This window comes from Theobroma cacao, chromosome 1, assembly GCF_053813885.1.
Source record: "Theobroma cacao isolate CCN51 chromosome 1, ASM5381388v1, whole genome shotgun sequence".
NCBI classification, from domain to species: Eukaryota; Viridiplantae; Streptophyta; class Magnoliopsida; order Malvales; family Malvaceae; genus Theobroma; species Theobroma cacao.
The window spans coordinates 57,146-71,710 of NC_142639.1; the positions used below are offsets into that span (position 1 = coordinate 57,146).

Genomic DNA, 14,565 nt, shown 5'->3' on the forward strand with positions numbered 1-14,565 from the left:
CGAGACCTAGTTTGACAGTTATAGCAAATACATACTCTAGATAGTCGGTCCTCAGGGAAATTAAATGTCTATGTTGGGTTCCGACCGAAAAAAGAAATATTTGTTTGGCAGACGAAGCCATGAAGTTTTTACTTTAATCTCAATAAAAGTGTCAAAAATAACTTTAAATGTTGAACAAACGAAATAGACAAATGAAGTTTGTGTATGTTTGTTTTTGATGAATGATCGCACAATATGTTGGTTGGTGTTCAGTGTCCACCTACAAATTTTTGTTTCTGTGGGATTCTGAACTTGTCTGTAGTTTGCATTAATGTGTGCCCGTCAAAAGATTAAATAGAGATCTTAAAGAGCCTAAGCTAAATTACAAAAATAATTCCTCTTATCTCATCAACCCCATGTCAGAAGGTGCTAGTCCGACAACTAGAGGGCTTGTAACCCGTAACTTTCTGTTTCTCCACGTCAAAAACCCAAATGCATAACCCTTCCTTGGACCGGCTACTTCAAAATGCACGGTGAAACTTATCTTTTGTCCATAGCTGTGAAAGATTAAACGCTTTGGCACTACAGTTATATTGATGCCAATAGGAGAAGACACTACAGCTTTATAGGTACTTTTTGGTTTCCCTACATTTGTTACCGTTCGGATCACTGATGTTCTGTCTCTAAGATTAACCACCGTGATAGAGGGATAATTCAGGTCAGAAGCTGTTCTCAATGTCTCCTTACATGTGCTGTTGTCTCTTGTAATCAAGTGGAGGGATTTCTCGTCGTAACCAATAGAACAGAGAAATGCTCTATACTCTTTTGGCTGCACATCGTAGATGAGACCAGGATCAAGAACTTTTCTGGGGTTCACAAAGCCAGACCCATAATCAAATGCATTTGCCCTCCCTCCCTCAGGATCCACTGTGATGGGCTTGCGTTTCTTATCTAGGATGGTAGCTGGATATGCCATTTATAATCAGATTATCATAGGATAGAAGGGTCAGAACAAAAAAAAAAAAAAAACAACAAAAGAAAGCTGATGACTCCAAACCCAAGCGAGATTCAACATTACTTTAGTATTTCTATTTCCTTTCCATTTATAAGACAAAAAGGAGGAAAAAATGAATCTTGAGTAAATCAAAGACAAACCACGGTTACGGAATATATCTGTTAATGCTCAGCTCTATCTGAATCCGAATCAGGAAATGTCGCAATCAAGCAATTGCAACTTACAAAAGCAGTTTTCGAATTTAGCCAATAAATTCTAAAATACAAACAGAACTTAAAGAAGGAAAAGTAAGAAAAATCTGATTGACAGTCAAATCATATTTTGGTGCATTCAATAGAATAGAAACAGAACTACAAATATTATCAAACATTTGGAGAAAAAAACTTCGAGCATGTATGAAACATGAAAACCTTTCACCTGTTGTCATTAATGCAGATTTGATAGCAGATGGAGACCATGAAGGATGAACTGCTTTGACCAAGGTTGCAATTCCTGTTACATGTGGGCAAGCCATGGAAGTTCCAGAGAGGATGTTAAATTGCATTTTTCCAATTGCCGGTGACCAGGCTGCCAGGATGTTAAGTCCAGGGGCTGTGATATCAGGCTACAAAAGCAAAATGATCAGGAAACAAAATGAACTAAGTGTTAAGGCATGAAGGACACTTAAACTAGTAGCTACAAGCCTACAAAATTCAGCACGTCCAAAAAAATTTTATTAACCTTTAATTGAAATTGCACCTTTAAAATTTCTGGAGTCAGAGCATTGGGACCCTTCGAAGAAAATGCTGCAACTCGGGGTGCGGGATGAGATCCCAAAACAGTCCTTGCGTTGAAAATTCTAGAGGTTGCATCACTGTTCAAAATAACAATTGCCTGGAATGAGACATGCAGATAAACCTGAATACTAGAAAGTCAAATCTGTATATTCACAATGGCAAACACAGACCGTGTCTGATTAACGTAGGAAATAATCTTGTCTCCTGTAATTCTTCCAACTATAGCTGCAGGAATAACAAAAGGGACGGCAACATCCTTATCTGCCTCATCAATGAGGATCATCCCAACTCCACCAGCTTCTTTCACTACCTCGCTCTTAGCCAATTTTGACTCTGATGAACCCTCAGCATGTCGACAGACCAAAACTTTCCCTCTGACTCTGGTAATATTCAAGGAGCTCTCTAGACAATAGCTATGAAACCAAGAAAGAACAATTATTATAGGTTCCCCACTTAACATCCTAAGTGTATTACTTTTAGAAGTTGTGCTTCACCTGGATTGATAAGGGGTAAAGTATCCTGCATAGGCTTCAGAGGCAGAGATGATCCTTGCAGAGGCATTCATTTCAGTGAGACTGAGGCTTTCCCCCTATTCAATGACAGAAAACTGATGAAGCTCAGAAGAGGGGCGGGGGAGCAATTCAGTATGTCCAAAAGTAAGAAGGTAATTAGAATTACCGTAAAGTTAGTACCATCTCCTAGAACAATATCAGATGTGAACTCTCTATCTGTTGAACTAGCAGCAACAGTGATCACCCATGGGGCAACGTTTGTGGCAGAACCTTGACTTCCTTCATTCCCAACTGAAGCAACAACCAAAATTCCATGGCTAGCAGCATGGAAAGACCCCACAGAGATGGCATCATTGAAATAATCTCCCTGAGGAGCATCAGGGCCCAGAGACAGGGACAAAATGTGCACCCCATCTCTAATTGCATCATCAAAGGCAGCTAGTAAGTCAACATCATAGCATCCAGAGTCCCAACATGTCTTGTACACTGCCACTCTGGCGACTGGGGCACCTCCTCTAGCCCCTCCCGCAGCCAACCCACTATAATTCATGTTTTTCACATAGCGACCAACGGCTGTAGAGGCTGTATGGCTACCATGACCAGAACTATCCCTAGGAGATCTGAACAACAGTGTATTTTCTGAAACTCCTTCAGCTTCATAGCCGCTCATATAGTATCTTGCTCCAATGACTTTCCTATGTGAAATATTGGTTTTCAATTATGACGATCCCTCAAGTATCTACCAAACAGAAGTCTGTTGAATGAAACAACACAAAAGGCATAATTATGAGGAAACCTGTTGCAAGATGAAGCATTGAATGCTTCACCTGACTGGCATTGCCCCTTCCATTGATCTGGCACGGGAGGCATGTTGGCATCACTAAAACTTGGGGATTCAGGCCAAATTCCTGTATCACTACCATTTTACTTTCCATATAAATAAATAAAAATCCAATAAATAGTTTTTGTACAACTGGAGGCCACACAATGCAGATCATGCATGAAGCAATAACACGCGACTGCCAGGATAAAAAACCTGGTTCAATTATTTACTAAGCATTTGAAAAATCAGAGATTGACTGTGAGAGCATAATTATAGATAGACACGGAGAAGTCTTTATTACTAATACAAATGGGGGTGACTCACGGCAGTCCTGATGACCACTTCTATTTCAACAGTTGGAATACACATTTCAATTACTGTTGAAAACGTAATTGAAAGTTGAAACGTTGGAATGATAGACTGAAAGACAAACAGAGCCTTTTAAGGATGAATTCATGAATGAAATTAAGAACCATATGTCAATGGACAATGGATTACCCCTTCTGAAGTTAAGGACTATACATGAAGTCGGATATGAATATATTACTCCTAAACTAGTAGTTTCTAATGAATGAAGAAAACTAGATAAAGCTTACCTGTATCAATAAAACCAACGATAACATTGACTTGGTTCCTGGTTGAATATCCAGGAATCTCCGTTATTTCGTCGCCAACAAGGCCGATGAAATCCCATGAGTGAGTTGTGTGTAGCCTTCTTTTCAAATTTGGGAACACAGAGACCACGCCGGACAGTTCTGGGGTTTTTTTTTTTTGGGTGAATCAGAAAACGACTTGCATCTTGTATGTAAAGGAGAGAATTAAACAAAAATTGGAGTTCGGAGAAATCTATCCCTCATTACAGAACACAGACAAAGAGACAAAAAGAACAGCAAGGAAGAAAGAAATAAAATTCCAGAAACTCACTAGCTATCTTTGAAGCCTGGCGGTCCGTCAATTTGGCAGCAAAGCCCTTGAAACCGTGTTTGTAACTGTAGACGTGAGATGCCTGCGCTTTCTCGATGCTGTTCTTGTTTGAATGTTAAGCAACCACATAGGAGTATACCCAATAAGATAAGCACCGATAAAATGTTACGGCGGGGAGAATTAAGGGGAAAAAGAAAAGGAAGAACAAGTACCTTCCACCGTGAACAACAGTGAGCATTTGGTGGTGGAGGCTGAGAATGTCATCGGGGTCCTCACCATTTGTACTTCCCATATATACCACATACACCTGCAACCACCACAACCCAACTAAACCATGAGCCTATGAAATTCAGAAGATAGTTTAATGGAAACCCAGAACCGGCATTGCTGCCAATGTAATGCACCTTGGCAGAAAAGCAAATATGACTTTGTGCAAGAAAAACCCAGAGGAACAGATGAGCGGTGAAACTCCTACGACTCCTGGCGGAAGCCATTTCAGGAAAAACTTTCGCAATAAGTTACAGTGTAGTAAGAAGAAAGAGAGGGAAGGTAGACCGCAGTGCGCAGCGTTGCAGGCAGCCAATTTTAAACGGGCTTGCCGGTGTGGGAGGCAAGGTAGAAGTGCCAGACTGCCAGTAGAGAAGGATATAATGATAATCTAATAAAAAGAATACAAGTATAAAGGCATAACGCGACAGAAACGCCCGTAAAACCGTGAAGGAAGAGTGCACTGCACAGCTGAGTGGAGTGGTGGTTTGCTTTGCTTTTTACTTTTAGCAACTAACCAGCCACGCTCCAATAAGACACAGAAAAGTTTCCCTCAATTCTCGGGCGCCAGCAACCATCCATACCATATTCCTATTGGTACCCCTAGTACTTTTCAATTTTCAAAGAAATCCTCTTCTCCTGGGCTCTAGTCTCTAGATTTAACGTGTGTAAATATCTACTATTTTAATCCATATCATGTAAATGTTTTTTTGTTTTTGTGTTTGTGAAAATCTGAACCTACTTTTCTGATACAGTTAGTAAAAAAGATGTTGCCGTAACTTAATTTCTATTTACCAAAAATGATTAGAAATCATATAAAGTCAACACTTGCACTCGAGCAAACCACCCAAAGCAAGGAATCTGGCTATGAGCTATGCACAAAAATTATTATCATCATCGTAATCTACTGACTTCATATCACCAATCTGATACAATAATGAACAATAATTGCTTTATGGCACTAAAGGCCACAACCGCTCATTATTTAACCATAAAAAATGCCAATAGTATATGTGCTAATTATTGTTATCTAAAATTCAAATAGTGTTATTACTATGCTAATAATTAATTTTGATTTGATTTGGTTTGGTTGTAGTTTGTGCAATTAACAACACTGGTTGAGCCTGCGGACAAAGGACCGGCTGTAGTGGTGTGAAAAAGAATGATCAAACTTTAACGAGGAGAATTTTAGTTGGAATATTTTAATCTCAGTGCTTGAACCATAAAGGAAACTGAAACTATTAAAAGTTGTATAATTATTTTGAGTTTATTTTTATGAAATTAAATGACTTTTCAGTTGACTGCTACGAGAACGATCCTTTCGGTGGAAACTACTGATTCAAAGCTCGGGCCTCCTATACACGAGTTGTTGTAGCTGAGTGTACGCCGATTATGGTTGTTATGATTACATTAATCATGCTGGTGCTGAAATGATTTTGATCCTTAATCTCAAATTACAAACCATTATCCCTATTCTCGTTACCTACATGCATACATATAATATCCTCCAAGTTGATATTCATCCTTAGAAGGCAACCAAGCAATTCCCTTTCATTAGAGTGACTAACAAGCCAAGGACTCAGGAATGACATACAAAAAATTAAGTGAAAATTGTGAGAAATGACTTTCGTAGTAAAATGACTTTAAAAATAACTGTATTTATAATTTTAATTGTTTTTAGTCAATTTTTGACATGACTTGACAAGAATACCTTTTAAACCAATTAATCTAAATGAAGGTGCATCTCGGTTTTTTTCTTTCTATTCTCCCGCCATTCAGCTAAAAATTCTAAAATTAAATCTCGATTTATATTTAGCTATCCCTTCGTCTAGCTCTCCAATGCCATCAGGGTATATATCTAGCCGTCTAGCTCTCCAATGCCATCAGGGTATATATCTAGCCATCTAGCTCTCCAACGCCATCGAGGTCTACATCAGCAGCCAACTTTCTCACGATTTCAAAATACAGAGATGACATTAAGGTATTTGTTATGAGTTCTTGAGTTTATTTAGGGTTATTCATAGAACAAAAAAGTTGATAGGTAAATTATATGAGTTTGGAAACTTAAATCTGGCTGGGAATAGCGAAATCAATTAGTTTATAGGTGATGTGTGAATATTTGTTAGGCATTGAGTCACTAGATATTAGGGTGTGTGATTGGATATTAGGAATCGTAACCTATTTATTTGGCATTAGGTGCTTGAATATTACATGACTGAATATTTGTTGAACATTGCGTGACTTGTTTATAGACATTACATGATTGAATATTTGTTGAGCGTTGCGTGACTTGTTTAAAGGCATTGCGTGACTGAATATTTGTTGAGCATTGCGTGACCTGTTTGTAGGCAATGCATGACTTTATCTATCTAATGCTGAAGGTGATTATCTACTAATTCAGCCCCCTTAAAGACAAATTGTGTAAAATTAGAAGAGAAATAGGCTAAAGCTGTTTAGTAAACTGTTTAACAAAATAAATTATATAAGCTGTAATTTCAGTTAAAAGTACCATAAAGGATATTGAGTGTCATCTTCAATAACCTAATAAGCTATAATGTAATTCTTGAAGTTTATATATAATTTTAGATGTTAAAATCAAAGAAATCAATAAACGAAACAATTTTCAGACTTGTATAGTAGCGATAGTATTAGATTTTGGTTGGTCTACCAAGCAATCGAACCATGATGTTTAAATTAAAAAAAAAAAGAAAAGATGAAACAATAAATATGTAACATTAAAATCCTTTTGATTAGTGAAAAAGAGAAAAAACCTTTAAGCTACTTTTTATTACGAATTTCTTGAAAAATGATGTTTGGCTTGACTTTTACTTTTAAGAGGTAAACAAGATGAAACTCCAAGCCGAACCCCTTCATTGCACTTATATGGGTGTAGAAAACGAAGAGTCAGCATTCATGCTTATAAATAAAGGGAACCATTAACCATTTGAATCAAATTCAATTATCTAAATCAATCTCAGATTATTATAAAATGGCCTCTAGAGATCCAAGAGTCGATAATGGGGAAGAGGCAGCCTCTGAAGAGAAGGAGATGCCTCTGAGGGAGAAGGTGGAGATATTCCAACAAGAGATGGATGCCCTCATCAACAAGCTGATGGCCAAGACTTTTGAACTGGAGGCTGCCATCTTGGGCAACAACAAGATTCTCGCCGAGATATATGAAATAGTAGATGAACTAAGGAAGAAATGAATTACGGTTCATTTTTTTTTTTGTATCATCTTCTTTTATTTCAGAGAATCTAGTTAATAAAATTTTAAGAATTTTCATTGAGTAGATATTTTCTTATGTCTTTTCTTATTTTTATTTTCTTCATTTAAGTTATATTATGCTGAATAACTTCGTAAGTAGATATTAAGCATTACGTGGCCTATTATTAGGTATTGGGAGACTGAGTTATACGCGGTGCATGAATTGTGCAATGCATATCTTCTGTTGAGACATTGCGTGAGTGGTTTGTATGTATATGGAATAAAGTACATAGGTTGACATGTTGTTATGTATTGGGTGACGTTGGGCTAGTACGTGACTGGTTAAGTTGGCATAACGTGAGTGGATATTAGGCATCAATCAACTTATCATTAAGTATTGTGAGACTGATGGTGCGTGACTTGTGCAATTCACCTCTTGTTTTAAGGCTTATTATTATTAGGCATTGAGTGACTTATTTTTAAGTGTTGCGAGCCTTGCGGTGCGTGACTGACTTGTGCAATTCGTATGTTATTTTGAAGCTTTTGTTCAGTAGTTTTTTAGGCATTGCATGACTGATTTTTATATGTTACGTGACATGTTGTTATGTATTGCAAGAGTGCTGGCGCGTGACTTGTGCAATTCGCCTCTTGTTTTGGGGCGTTTGTTCACTAGTTTTTAGGTATTGCATGAATATGTATTAGGCATTGCGACACTTAATTTCTGTTAAATTTCAGAGGTCGATCAAATGTGACTTAGGCATTACGTAAGTGGTTTCTATGCATTGGGGGGCAATATCTGATAAATTGACTGATTGTCACACTTATTTTCTTTTAAATTTCAGCGGCCTGCCAAATGTGAAGCTTATGATTACATACGGTGGTCATTGGGTCAATGACACTTACAAGGGTGGTGAGACACGAGTAAGGGATGTTGGGAGTGATTTATCATTTTCGGGCCTAGTGAAGCTGGTTGAAGAGGTTGTTGGGGTCAACTCACATAATAATGAAATCGAGCTACATGCATCGCTCAGTCATGCCATAAGGGTTTCGCACACAGTTATCAGAGATGATGAAGATGTAGTAAGTATTCTACGAGATGAGAGGGCAGTTATTGTGTTTGTGACAGTTAAGGCAGGAAATGCAAACGATATTCCACATGAACACGATATTCAACATAGTAATCACCTACAATAGAATGTTAATTATTCTGACATACCACACCATGCATTTCCAAACAAACAACTATGGCAATCACATTTGACGTATCCTCATGAGTTTCAACAACTCGGCACACACATGAGGTGTCTGCAAATGATGTCTGCACAATTTCGATCGGAATGTGCATCGAACGAAATACTTGGTACTTTGCAACAAACATAACTATCGCTCGAAAATGCATTGGGTCCATTGTCATTTGCAAACGACACTGTGATGGTTGTGAGTGATGATGATGCATCTGATAAGATAGAAGATGATGTTGAAGAAGACGACACAGCGGATTGGAATGATAAGTTGCGTGATGACTGTGAAGATGATTATGCTGGTAGACATGAAGATCGTTCAAAAGACGACAGGGTTGAGCAGACCGACATTCCTGATTGTAATCATGCAGATAGCAGTAGAGGTCATACCACAACTGTTGTCTTGAAGAGGTTGAGTTGGACGACCATGCCACAACCGTTGAATTAGAAGATGTTAAGGGTGTCAACCCTATTTACAAGAACGCCATTGCACTTGAGAACGACATTTGTTCGCCTAACGATAGTGATCAAGAGAGGGTAAATACAGGGGTATCTCATCAATGGATTATTCTTGAGCTAGATATGATATCCTTCCAAATAGTTAGGAGTGAGGAATCCAGATCAATGGACGACCACTTATATCGCGAAAAAATGCTTCCATTGAAGGCTGAATTGAAATGAGCTTTGAGCATGTTGGCACTAAAAGAGCATTTTGAGGTTAGAGTTAAAAAGTCATGTCACGCTCATTTTGAGGTTAATTGTAAGGATAAGGCATGTAAGTTTGTTTTACGAGAAACGAAATTGCTTGAGGGAAAATATTGAAAACTTCGAACGTTCCAGAAGATACACACATGTACTATTGAAGGTTTGCAATATGGGTACCAAACTGTTAGCTCTAGGGTAATTGGTGAGCTTACTTCCACCAGGGTGTAAGAAAATTATGTAACCCCATTGAGACCAAAGGAATTAATGGAAGAGACGAATCGCAAGTAGGGATTGCAATGCCTATATGGTAAGGCCTGGCAAGTGAAGGAGTATGCAGAGAGTCCTGTGTTTGGTCCGTCGAAAGAGTCATTTCAACTTCTTCCCTTGTATTTTCATATATTGAAATGTGAAAATCTCGATACTATCACGTGTGTCACTACGGATGGGGAACAATGATTCAAATATTGTTTCTGGGCATTTGAGTCATGTATTCGGGGGTTTAGTGCTGTAATATGGCCTGTAGTCGCTATTGATGCCACACATCTGAAAAGCAGATTCAAGGGTATTTTGTTTGTGGCGGTATGCAAATATGTGAATGAGCAGATATATCCACTTGCATTTGGCATTGGCCACGTTGAAGACGAAAAGTCTTGGTCGTGGTTTCTTAACCAATTACGTTGTGCAATTGGTTGTCCTGAAAATGTAATGTTCATTTCTGATCAGCATTTTAGCGTTAAGAATGCAATTCAAAAAGTGTACAAGGACGCTCATCACGATCTATGCAATTACCACTTAGGGAAAAAAGTTAGAAACAAGTTCAAGCGCAAAGATGTTGCCGCAATTTTCACCATGGCCGCCAATTGCTATAGGCTCGCCAATTTTAACAGACATATGAATCAACTGAAATAGCTTTGCAAACCTGCTTATGACAGCCTTATGAGATTAAGCACTGAGATATGGGCACGTGCATGGTCACCAGTAAGGCAATACAAGCTAATGACATCCAACATTGCGGAGTGTATTAACTCTTGCCTGAGGCATGTAAGAAAAATGCCAATAATGATGTTGATCGAGTGCATCAGAGGCATGTTTCAACGTTGGTTCCATGACCAGCACAATGAGGCATTGAATTTGACCACACCCCTCAGCTCTTGGGCTACAGATTTGTTGAACAGACAATTCAATGAAGCATGTCACTTTTTCATACAAGCAATCAATCAGGTGGAGTTTCAAGTTATAGGCGGGACTAAGGACAAAGTGGTCAACCTCTCCACCAAGAAGTGTTCATGCGGTGAGTTCCAGACCGATCTACTCCCTTGCACGCATGCCATGGCAGCAATAAGGTATGAACTGTGATGTTTTGTTATTTTGTGCATGATGAATTGAATTTTTGCATTGTTCACCAACTGTGATTTCATTGCCTTGGCAGTAAGTGCAAACGTGCAGCTATTGAATTCTACTCGGACTATTATAAGATTCTATCTTGGGTGGAGGCATATGCGATTCCCATTCGCCCAGTTGGGCATCCTAGTGAGTGGGACATCCCCCATGATACAAAATAGGTGAGTCACGCGATTCAAGATCGATTAGTCACGCGATCCCATATCATCTAGTCATGCGATTCCATAAGAATTGGTAATGCCACTTTATATATACTACTCAATCGACTCCATATCAACTAGTAACGTAATTCCATAATAACCAGTCAAGCGACTCTATTTTTTTACTAACGCGATTTTAGAATAAATACTCACGTCATTCCATAATAACTAGTAACGTCACTCCATATTTACTACTCACGCGAGTCAATATGAACTACTCACGCGATTCTAAATCTTAACGGTTCATGCGATCCATATTTATTGCTCACTCGATTCAAAGTCGATTAGTCACCCAATTCTATATTAACTACTGACGTGATTCAAAATTTAGTACTCGCGTGACTCCATAACAAATACTCTCGCGAATCAATATCAAGTGGTGACGCGATTCCATCTCCACCATTCACGTAATTCAATATCAACTGCTTACAACCCTATCACGCAATGCAATTCAACATGTCATATAGGCTATAAAGTAAAAAAGTAAAAAGGGGTTAGCATATGTAAATACATGAACGCTGTCATGTAAATTGTGTAAATTAGTAACAGATTTTACGATATGAATAAGAAAAAAATGATGTTGTTCTTATTGGACTCGTATGCTTATCACATGAATGAATACAAAGAATAATATGAAAATGATACAAAATAATGTTATTTAGAGATTGAAAAAGAATAAACAAATTAAAAAACTTTACAACTTATGCTATTTGCAAAAATCTCAAGCGCAAACTTTTTTCGAATACCCTCTATAGCATTTGCCTTCAGCGTTTGATCCTTCGACCCGATCAACCATTGTAACGAAGCTCTAACCCAATATCCGCAATTGTGCGAATCTTGTTGTATCGAGGTCTTTTAATTTAACCTATATTTCATCCGCATCAAAGGTCGCTTTTGACGACTCAAGCTGACAAAGTACCCCGCTTGGTGGCATATAATGGGAAACAATGATGTTAATGGACTCATCTGCTTATCACGCAAGTCGAACTTCAGTGCTTTTATCCTACTATACAATGAGTCCACTAACATCATAGTCCATTTCAACAAGTTAATGTGCACTACCACCTAGTGGTCGTCGAAATAGCACGATACGAGAATTGAGTCAACCTCATGCCATGGCAGACCCCACGGAGGTCTCCCACCCCTTGCATACTGAAGCACATCGTTTGGCATTACCGCCTCACTCGGCTTGAATGTCTTTTCGTGGGGGAAGGTTGTATTTTTTTGCTCAGACCCAGCAAAATAAGCTGTCAATTACATTATGCACAATAGTTAGATGCAATTAACTAATACACACCCCATACATTTGAATAATTACAACTCAATAAAATATAATATACTTACATAGAAGCTGGTGTCAACGATGTAGATTCTCTGCTTATAGTATTGTGGATGGTGCTCATGCGCCCGCTTACACAACATGCTGATGCATGCATCAATCTGTTGGTTGTCCATCAACTTTGTCGGCATCTCCAATTGTCAAAAAAAATCAAGGCTCTCCTGCCCTTCAATGCCCAGAATGTTAACCCTGCATATTTATAATATAGTTAAATTATAGTGAAGTTACCTTAATACGAAGGTCATTTCTCACAATTTTTTTTATAATAATACCCATGTTAAAAGGTCTATGTAATAAATACTTTAGAACCGTTAATCTCAATATTGTCTACTATTTTCATTTTACCTGGCTTGCTCGTTTTTCATGAAGGACTCATATCTGTCCTTCAAGTAGTCCGTCATTTTTCATTGGACTAATAGCGGGTTAACATTTGGGTTTCAAAGGTATTTGCTGGCCAAGCTCACACGTGCATCTTCGGGCTCAGGTCGAGGTGGAGCCTCAAGAGAAAGTGTGATCTTACCATTTGGGGGGGCCTCTGCTAGAGTTAGTATAGAAGTAGGACTCGCGGAAGTTTTAGTTTGACTACTTACAAGAGGTGGAGCCTCGGGAGGTGTGTGTTGAGAATGCTGGGCTACCTTTATTAGAGAGAGGATAGGAACAGAATAATGTTCGATCGGCCAACGGGAAGTGAGCTTCGAGTCGATGCACTTGATCGATTTATGACACCTGCATCGTCAAGATCAACCCCAATACCGCTACCCTCTTTGTAGCGCGTACCCTCCTCTTTACCCATCGATCGACCCTAAACGATCAAAAAAATCAAACACATTAGAACAATGTATACATCGTACATGTTATAACTCATGCGATGAATAACATAAAACCTTATACGTCAACACGGTCGATCAGCCGACCCACAATCTGATCCTTCAGCCCTTGCAGTGAGTGTTGGATATGCTCATGCACTGACTGCATCTGCATCTGCATAACCCGCTAGATCTTCAACTGCATTGACTGCTGGATCTCCAATTGCATTGCATGCATCTACATATGCATATTCGTCTGCAATGACTAGAGGTTTTTCTTTCACTATGTTCGTATCTTTTGCAACTCTCGCTTAATGCTTGTAGTCATTTACGGACGCAGCTACTGATTGCGTGGCTGAGCATGAGGGGCAGCAGCAGAAGTAGGAAGAGGGGCAGTAACAGAAGCAGGAGTAGCAGCATGAGAAGCACCATGAAGAGTTGTAGGAAGAGAATTAGGTGCCTCAACAGCACCGAACTCGGAATGGACTTCCTCTTTTGTGGTGCGTCTCTACTTAACGGCTCATCTACCAGACTTTTCCCTTTGCGATCCATTATTTTCCTCATTTGCTAGGGACCGAATTTTGGCCGACCCTCCAACTTCTATAATGGAACGTATTATTACCCCTCGGAGATATTGACCTCAATGTCCACCCAATATGCAATTCACATCTTTTCTGCCGATGGCTCTAACGTCCTCACTGTCCACAACTGCACAAAAACATACATTGCCATTAAGTATAACTCTCGCTACCCTATGACAATAAAAATAAAGTTTAATAAAATAAAAAAAATATGGTTTCTTTACTCACCTTGCCCTCTCTGTCCAAACTTGCAATATTGGCGTGGAAGTTTGTAGGCCTCTCGTCACATTGCCATTTAAGCATTCTTAGCCAAACTTGTCCGGACTGCTGCTGCCTTCCGAACAAGCTTTTGATTTCAAGTATTGCTTCCAACGCCTAAAACTGCACATCAATTGTGTAACATTTTTACTCACCTCATAAATTCTTATGCGAAAAGAATAATGATAATGATAAACATTAGGGTATGGCAGACTACCTGAAACGTCCATATGAATATATAGAGGTGGTAGCGCTTCTTCTCTATTACGCCCACAGCATGAGGTTCAAAACCCCTCAACAAGTAATCCATAGTCAGACTCCAAACATATGTGCCCTATGGGAATGCATTCCACTCATCGATGTTATCGACCAAAGACAACAACCATGGAACCACTGATCGTTTGTAGTCTTGACCGAATAAAACATTAGTTGGGATCAAAACAAGGGTCATCTTAGTCGCCTCTCCCTTTTGCTGAAATCGCCCTCCTTTGAACGTATCTAAAATCTGCTAGATCTTCACCTCCTTCCCCG

The 14,565-nt window shown here is 38.9% G+C and overlaps 2 protein-coding genes across 4 annotated transcripts; one reads left to right on the plus strand and one right to left on the minus strand.

Annotated features, from left to right (window-relative positions):
- Window positions 1-186: 186 nt before the first annotated feature.
- LOC18610602 (subtilisin-like serine-protease S) lies at window positions 187-4,766 on the minus strand. Of its 3 annotated transcripts, none has more exons than XM_088810658.1 (11): window positions 4,434-4,766; window positions 4,242-4,336; window positions 4,030-4,127; window positions 3,702-3,860; window positions 3,079-3,190; window positions 2,449-2,977; window positions 2,265-2,359; window positions 1,941-2,183; window positions 1,733-1,847; window positions 1,412-1,598; window positions 187-930 (listed from the first exon to the last, which is right to left on the minus strand). In XM_088810658.1, the coding sequence occupies exons 1-11, from the start codon at window positions 4,521-4,523 to the stop codon at window positions 380-382; spliced, it is 2,274 nt and encodes a 757-aa protein (XP_088666784.1). In that variant the 5' UTR covers window positions 4,524-4,766; the 3' UTR covers window positions 187-379. The 3 variants fall into 3 exon arrangements, with proteins under 3 accessions (XP_088666784.1, XP_007046422.3, XP_088666788.1); XM_007046360.3 differs by having other exon boundaries at window positions 187-942; window positions 4,434-4,764; XM_088810662.1 differs by lacking the exons at window positions 4,242-4,336; window positions 4,434-4,766 and having other exon boundaries at window positions 187-942; window positions 2,449-2,972; window positions 3,702-3,903; window positions 4,030-4,100.
- A 4,168-nt stretch (window positions 4,767-8,934) lies between these two features.
- On the plus strand, window positions 8,935-11,011 carry LOC148764400 (uncharacterized). Its single transcript, XM_088808078.1, has 4 exons — window positions 8,935-9,155; window positions 9,953-10,253; window positions 10,359-10,792; window positions 10,879-11,011. The coding sequence occupies exons 1-4, from the start codon at window positions 8,935-8,937 to the stop codon at window positions 11,009-11,011; spliced, it is 1,089 nt and encodes a 362-aa protein (XP_088664204.1).
- Window positions 11,012-14,565: the final 3,554 nt, after the last annotated feature.

Bases quoted from the DNA above. Each gene is read 5' to 3' on its own strand.
- LOC18610602 (XM_007046360.3), bottom strand. From the start codon at position 4,523: ATGGCTTCCGCCAGGAGTCGTAGGAGTTTCACCGCTCATCTGTTCCTC. The intron at 4,128-4,241 runs GTACTTGTTCTT...AAACAAGAACAG, and splicing joins ACTGTTGTTCACGGTGGAAG to CATCGAGAAAGCGCAGGCAT. The intron at 1,599-1,732 runs GTGCAATTTCAA...TTGCTTTTGTAG, and splicing joins TGACTCCAGAAATTTTAAAG to CCTGATATCACAGCCCCTGG.
- LOC148764400 (XM_088808078.1), top strand. From the start codon at position 8,935: ATGGTTGTGAGTGATGATGATGCATCTGATAAGATAGAAGATGATGTT. The intron at 9,156-9,952 runs GTTGAGTTGGAC...TCGGGGGTTTAG, and splicing joins ACAACTGTTGTCTTGAAGAG to TGCTGTAATATGGCCTGTAG. The intron at 10,793-10,878 runs GTATGAACTGTG...TTGCCTTGGCAG, and splicing joins CATGCCATGGCAGCAATAAG to TAAGTGCAAACGTGCAGCTA.